Source organism: Sinocyclocheilus anshuiensis, unplaced genomic scaffold, assembly GCF_001515605.1.
Source record: "Sinocyclocheilus anshuiensis isolate Anshui unplaced genomic scaffold, SAMN03320099.WGS_v1.1 scaffold168, whole genome shotgun sequence".
Classification (NCBI taxonomy): domain Eukaryota; kingdom Metazoa; phylum Chordata; class Actinopteri; order Cypriniformes; family Cyprinidae; genus Sinocyclocheilus; species Sinocyclocheilus anshuiensis.
The window spans coordinates 597,231-604,745 of NW_015557060.1; the positions used below are offsets into that span (position 1 = coordinate 597,231).

The following is a 7,515-nucleotide window of genomic DNA, read 5'->3' on the forward strand; positions in this document are numbered from 1 at the left end:
ATGTTAACAGGTTTTACCATGTTATTACAACATTTAACCACTTTTTATTAATTTAAAAATTGAGAAATTTTTTCAAATTTAAATCTTGCACAAGAACTACAGCAAAAACCAGTTTGATGCATATTTTATCAATATTTTAGAAATTGTATTTGAATATTACCAGTACTTTGAACACAACTGCTCAAAACGGCCTCAATTTATGAAACCTACACATTCAAAACATTACTCTGAAATGTTTAAGGTAAATGTTAAGTGTAAGTGAACTGTTAAGTAATGTAAGGTCTTTCATGACACTACATATTCTGGGGTGTGAATTTGATAGGTGCTTGATATAAAATAAATGGTGCTTTAAAAAGTCCTTGAATCTGGTGTTCATGAAAGAGTGGGAACCCTGTTGGTAGCTACCTGAATAAGGCCCTAATATACTCAGGGTGAAGTTATTTTTCATTATTTTCTCAGGGGTAAAAACTAAAGATGCACCGATTGCAATTTTCTTGGCCGATTCCAATTTCCGATTTTTTGGAAGTGTGACCTGCTGATACCGATTTTTGCCGAATCCGATTTTCTTTTTAAGAACAATAATTTACAGCATATACAAACAAAAATTTATGCAGATTTCAATGCAAAAATTATTTACATAATAAAAGAAATTATTAAACATTACAAGTCCCCCAATCTGGACTAAGTTACAGATTTTCTCTCACTTAAACAACTCTCAAAATGAAGTGCTCTGTGACTGGAAAGAGGAAGAAATTGTTAACTTAAAATTAGTTGCTGTATGTAACAAAACAGATGTCATTTCCCACTATGTTTATAAATGGTCATTTTTTCCCCTTAACCTTATTAAATGTGTCATCTTTCACATCAAATTCTTACTTTGTTTCAATTAATTCAGTTAGAATAATAAGAAACTGTAGAGTTGCAATTGTACTTTTAAATATGACTAAACCACCAGTAGGTGGTTTTAATGAGTGAGTCATTTATTCATTCATTCAACCGATTTATTCAAACGGCTGATTCATTCAGAAACAATGCATGTGACTGTCTTTATGAATGGGCCACTGAATCATTGACTCACTCGATTCGTTCAAAAACATGGATTCATTCAGTAACAAAACACTGCTGTGTGTTGCTTGGAGACACAACGGTTCTGCTGTGGCTTTGATCGGAACTATTTTCGTCAGCAAAATTTAGCAAAAACAGTCAATATTTTGTCTAAAATCTAAGTCACTTAATTTTAACTTCTTGTTTATTGAAATACTATTGTATAAAATCAGTGTCACATTGCAATCGTGTTGATATTGATATTCGAGGAAACATCATGGCTGTATAATGTTGCTTACCTAATTCATATTTTGTAAATATCTTCTTTTTTTTTTTCTACCCCAGTACGCATCTCTAAATTTCTATGAGTTACTTTGTGTGTGCAGTCTCTCTCACACACTCACTCAGGCTGTGCAAGCCTCATCTGGCACGACATAAATACATTATCAGTCGCCGTTTACACTGAATGCAATTAAAATTAGAATCATTTTCACGCGAAATGACATGTTTACACATGACTGTGAGTGTGCGCGTGGCTGTGACGTCATTGCCGGCGCCGCTGGTAATAAAAGCATCGGCTCGGAATCGGCAAGACGCGAGACTGACTGGCTGGTCATCGATCCGGGCCGGTCATGCGAAAAATCGTCCGATTCTGATCACTGGCCGGTCAATCGGTGCATCTCTAGTAAAAACATGTTTAATTTACCAAAAATGGTCCAATTTCTATTATCAATAGTGTAGATATACTATATCAAGCACATTTCAAACGAAAGTCAATTTCAAACCAAGCAGCTTTCTGTGGGTCAGTGTGGCAAATTCGCATGATTGAAGCCGATGCGAGTTTCACACAGAATTCTTGATTGTGTGGATTCCTTAAAGGGATAGTTCACCCAAAAATGAAAATTCTGTCATTAATTACTCACCCTCATGTCGTTCCAAACCTGTAAGTCCTCCGTTCTTTGGAACACAAATTAAGATATTGTTGATGAATTCCAAGAGCTCTCTGACCCTCCCGTAGACAGCAAGTATCCTAACACGATCATGGTCCAGAAACATCGTTAAAATAATCCACGTGACATCAGTGGTTCAACCGTAATTTTTTCAAAGCTAAGAGAATATTTTTTGTGCGCAAAGAAAACAAAAATATCAACTTTATTCAACAATTTGTCTCCTCCGCGTCACCCTGGCACCATTTTGGAGAGTATCACAGATGTAAACAGCACATGCAACGTATGTACGCGGATAAGTTGTTTGCATTCAGATCAAAGTGTAAACAATGTAAACAAGGTATCTGCATACGGTGCTGCTGACACAGAATAGCATATGTCGTTAGAAACTTCATTTTCAGCTGTAAAGCAGCTCCCCAGTATGTTCATGTTTTTACTTGTGTCTGTATTTATCATAGACCAACTGCAGTTTGAACCACTGGGTATTGTGATCCAAACATGAATTTCTTCATTCTTTGGAACACAAAAGATTTAAAGAATGTTAGACCACCAAGAATAGAGCCAACTGAGTTTCATTGTATGGACAAAAAAACTTGAAACATTTTGCATAATATCTTTTTTTGTGCTCCACCAAAGAAAGCCATACAGGTTTGGAAAGACACAAGGTTGGTTAAATGACAGTCTTTTCAATTTTAGGTGAACTGTCTGTTTAGGTACAGTACGTTCAATGAAACTGTGCTTGCATTGCATTAGCATAGAGTATGTCTCTGGCTTTACTGTGTTGTCAAGTGTGTGAGTATATGCTTTACTGCTCAATCTGAAGAGAAGGTTTGTAGGTCAGGATGTTGCTCACTGCAGCCCAGCCAAAAATAGACCAGCCACAGGTAATGTTTCTCTCGCTTCTTCTCAATGCAGCTGCAATGGTTTACACAACTGGACCTGTCTGTCTGAAATTTTCATTGATCATTGGATGCCTGTGTTGCAGCAAAAGCTACAGTTTAGATGGAGCATCATTTCATCAAAGCCTTGTGTCTTTCCTCAGTCCTACAACCCCAGAACACCATAGGAACCACTCACAACACTTAGCAGCTGAGTGACAACATCCAGAAACCCTAGTAACCCCCAGCAATGCCCTATCATTGTGTAGACACAACTTTAAAGCAGTAGTTTTAGATGGACAAACACCATTCACATTTTCTTCTTCTTCTTCAAAAAGTAGAACTTATTCTTTTTTCCTTGCATTTATCTTGTATTTTTTTCACATTATGCAGGGATGAGAGGAATCAGTCCATCATTGTGAGCGGAGAATCCGGAGCAGGGAAAACTGTCTCAGCCAAATACGCCATGCGTTACTTTGCTACGGTCAGTGGCTCTGCCAGCGAAGCCAATGTGGAAGAAAAAGTTCTGGCATCCAACCCCATCATGGAGGTGAGTTTTTCCTGCATCACTAGATCAGTGCGCCATTCTGGACTCAGTACTGAGACTTGGGCTGTTTGTTTTTATGAAGGGCTTTAATAATACAGACATTCATATCTCAGAGAGCCAAACCCCTTGGGCTGAGAGACTAAAAGCTCACTGGCTGAACATGAGTGTCTTGTTCAGAGCATTCTATTTGCCCTTCACTGCATGGTCTTCACCTCCCCAGGGCTCATTTCCCTCAGAACAGCAGCAGAGAGAGTGTGTATATGTGTGTATGAGTGCTTGCATATGTATTAGTGTAAATTTAGTGTTAGCATGAAAGCTCATATGACCTTCTCTGCTGTCCTCAACTCATTTATTTTTTCTGCATACTTAAAGACCTACACAATCACTGTTTCAGAAACTAGCTACCTCATATAAATGTTAGCATGCTAAAGCATCATAGGAACTCCAGATGTGAATGCACATAATTGATTACTTTGTTTTTATGGCAGTATTCCATATATCCTTCACAGACAAAAGTAGAAAAAGTGCTGATTAAACAGTCAAATTATTCATTCCATACTGAAAAGTACCAATGTAAATCATTTTAAAATATTACAAATTGGCTGTTTTACCTCTTTTTATGTGTGCTATGCAAGTTTCAACTTATTAGAATATGGAACAAATGGGCTAAAGGCACACTTTAAAGGGGTAATTAAATGCCTTTGTTTTTGTTTTTTTATTGTGTACTGTTCTCTGAGGTCCACTTGTAATGTTATCCAGATTTTTACATCAAAAACATCATAATTTAGAAGTAATAGGCTATTTTCTGTCCTGTTTTGACCCCCCTCATCAGGACGATCTGTTTGAATAGGCGTGGCAGATTGTAGACTCGGAAGTAAATGCCCACTGCTATGATTGGCTAACATTGTGTATGTTTGACAGTCTACATTCCTCATAGAAGGACGCTGCTGTGCGCTGCTGGTACATATAAAAAAATCTGTAATAACAGACAAAGCAATAGTGACCACGTAATGAAAACAGTTACTCACACTTGTGTCTTGCAACATTACTGTCGGATCCAATATAGTCGGCACATCAGTCTTTTAGTTCCAAACTTTCTGAAATTCCTGCGTCAAATTGTTTGTAAAGAATCCGCGGTAAAATTAAGTGAACAAAGGACCAAGTTCAAACTGACGCAGTCTGAAACTTCATTAAAAATAAAGTTCATCCAGTCTTTCCTAACGTTGGGATCAGAAGGAAGGCAATGCAAAGACTGTTTTTCCACAACTTGGCACTGCACAGCATCTTGTTGTCTTCAGAGCCATCTTTATCGTTTGGTTTCTGTGTAGACCTAGGTTTTCTCGTCTCGTTATTTACACTACATGCGCAAATCGGTGGGCAGGGCTAAACAGGCAGTGATGTAGAAGCAGGCGTTGATCTTCTTCTGAGGCGGCGGTGCTTATCCACACTATTACATCATAAAGTAGAACATTCCAAAAGCTGTGATTTTGGCAGACTAGCTTCAATATAAGCTATTTTTAGACTAACAAGAAAGTTTTGAGTTCTGAAACTTACAGGACGTTTTTATTATGTCGTATATGTCAAAAGATTAAGGCCATTTTGGTTTCTTATTTCATGACCCCTTTAAGGAAAATCCGGCTTTCACTACTCCCATACTGTATGATTGCTGAAACAATGTGTATTGTCTTATTTAGCACTGATGGAGCAATACATTTTGTGGTAAAATAAATAATAAAAGTTTGTTTATTTACTTATTTTTTTACACGTCATATAAATGTATGAGGTGGTACAAATACTTCAGCTAAAATAATTTTTTTTCATAATATCAAAACAGTTACTTCAGCAAAGTTTGTACCATATTATGATCTAAGCTTGTGTAGTCAGATTTAATGAATTTATGCCTTATAAGGATGCTGCTCATTCAGAAGCTCGCTACTTGCTGATTCTGTTAGTGTTCATCACCAGGTTTCTGCTCTGTGGGGGAGGTGGTATCAACTTTCTGACCTGCTGTAGAGACCCAGAGATGCAACACTGTGTGTCGTCTCCCACACACATGCTCTTGCTGTCTCTGTGTTTTTTTTAATCAATAACCTCTCTGTGCGCTCCTTAAACTTTTAACCCTGTCCTGTTCTATCAACAAAAAAAACAAAGAAACCCATAGGTCAGTCCAGTACTTGCACTCAAACTGTTGCTTTTCTCCTCTCATTTCCAGTCCATCGGTAATGCCAAGACCACCAGGAATGACAATAGCAGTCGTTTTGGGAAATACATTGAGATTGGCTTTGATAAGAAGTATCGCATCATTGGAGCGAACATGAGGACATATCTCTTGGAGAAATCACGTGTCGTATTTCAGGTAAGGAACACGCATGCATAATATATACATATATATGTATATGTATATATATCAAGCCCATTTTCTACTCTCTCTGGCATTTAAAATTAAACAGGCTGTTTGCTACTGTACCTTTAAAACTTGACTTATGTCAGGATTGCCTAACCTTTTGATTAAATGAGTAATTGTGCCTTTGGTATAAAATGCAGAATTAAATACTATTGATATATAAATTTGGGTGGTCAAATGTTAATGTATTGACAATTTCTTAGTGATCCAAAGATTAACTGTGCGCTTTTAAATCTTTGTAATGGTTTTTAATATGTCCAAAAAGGTTTTGTATGCAAAACACTTTGGATTCAAGACAGGGCTTTGAAAGTCATGCAATAGCTCTGTATAAGGAATAAATCATCACACCATAGCTCATCCCAAGAAATACGACATAGGTTTGACATCATTAATGATTAGTCATGAGACATGTAAGAACAAATGGCATGTGGTAGGGACTGGGTATTGACATAAATTTCACGATTCAATTCCGATTCACAAGCTTGCGATTCGATTAAGTTCTGATCTAGATTTGATTTGATATTGATTCATTTGGATATATCTCTCTCAAATACTGCTGTAAATCAGGGATCCTCAAATCTGGCCCACGAGATCCACTTTCCTGCAGAGATTAGCTCTAACCCTAATCAAACACACCTGAGCATGTTAATCAATGTCTTCAGGATCATTAGAAAATCACAGGTAGGTGAGTTTGATCAGGGTTGAATATGTAGCAAAATGCTCCTCTCTAGAGTCCATAAATCTAGCTAACTATCAAGCTTTGGCTATTGAATGTATTTTCTGAGGAAAATGTAACATTGTCACATTGTTTACAAGCATGGTTGAAGCGCTGATAGATCGATTATATAAGACATGGTACATTTCAGTAAATTGTACCATATCTTTCGACCTTCTGATGTTCATTCATGTTTATTTTGTGTTGTAACTAGTAGTAAAGCAAAAGAGATGAATGGTTTGTGCATGTTCTGTGCTGTCAGCTGTCAACAAGATGGCGCCGCAGACGGCCGCCTCAGTGCTTGGCTCAGTGTTTGTACTGTTTTTGTTAGTTTTTCCTGTTTTTTGTTTCTCAAACATGATCAGTTTTACCAAGGATGAACTGCTGAACATTCGTCAGAACACACCACAAAATCTTCTACCGGATTTCGATTATTCTGACGTTTTGCTGAACGTTGTAGTTGGCGGAGCAGCAGCGCTGATCAAACGCTTCAGGATGCGCAGACGGGGGAAGCGAGCCGGCGCGTTCATGAAGCTCAGACAGTTAGGATTTCGAAACTGTTGCCTAGCATCCATCTGGCAAATCTCCGCTCTCTACCCAACAAAACAGACAAACTTCTTCTGCTCTCCCGGACAAACAAGGATTTTTCAAACTCTGCTGCTCTGTGTTTCACGGAAACCTGGCTGAATGACGCCATTCCGGACAGCGTGCTACATCTGCCGGGCTTTCAGCTGTTCAGAGCGGACCGTGACACAGAATCAACGGGGAAATTGCGCAGCAGCGGGACATGTTTCTACATCAACGAAAGGTGGTGTACAGATGTAACAGTGTTAAAGAAGATGTGCTGTTCCGATCTAGAAGCACTCTTCATGAACTGTAAACCGTTCTATTCGCCGCGGGAGTTCCACTTGTTCATTCTCGTGAGTATTTACATTCCACCGCAAGCGCACGTGAGCCTGGCTTTACAGAAACTCGCTGAT

The 7,515-nt window shown here is 38.2% G+C and overlaps 2 protein-coding genes across 2 annotated transcripts in view; both read left to right on the forward strand.

Annotated features, from left to right (window-relative positions):
- The window catches only part of LOC107676482 (cAMP-regulated phosphoprotein 19-like), a 36,957-nt gene extending 34,991 nt beyond the window's left edge, over positions 1-1,966 (forward strand). The window contains exon 4 of the transcript XR_001632745.1: positions 1,930-1,966. The gene's annotated coding sequence lies outside the window, so the exon portion shown is untranslated. The remainder of the gene's footprint in view (positions 1-1,929) is intronic.
- Positions 1-7,515, forward strand: part of LOC107676475 (unconventional myosin-Va-like) — a 39,502-nt gene that overhangs the window by 17,985 nt on the left and 14,002 nt on the right. Inside the window, exons 5-6 of the mRNA XM_016471025.1 lie at positions 3,263-3,419; positions 5,629-5,772. Coding sequence (XP_016326511.1) covers positions 3,263-3,419; positions 5,629-5,772 — 301 coding nt within the window. The remainder of the gene's footprint in view (positions 1-3,262; positions 3,420-5,628; positions 5,773-7,515) is intronic.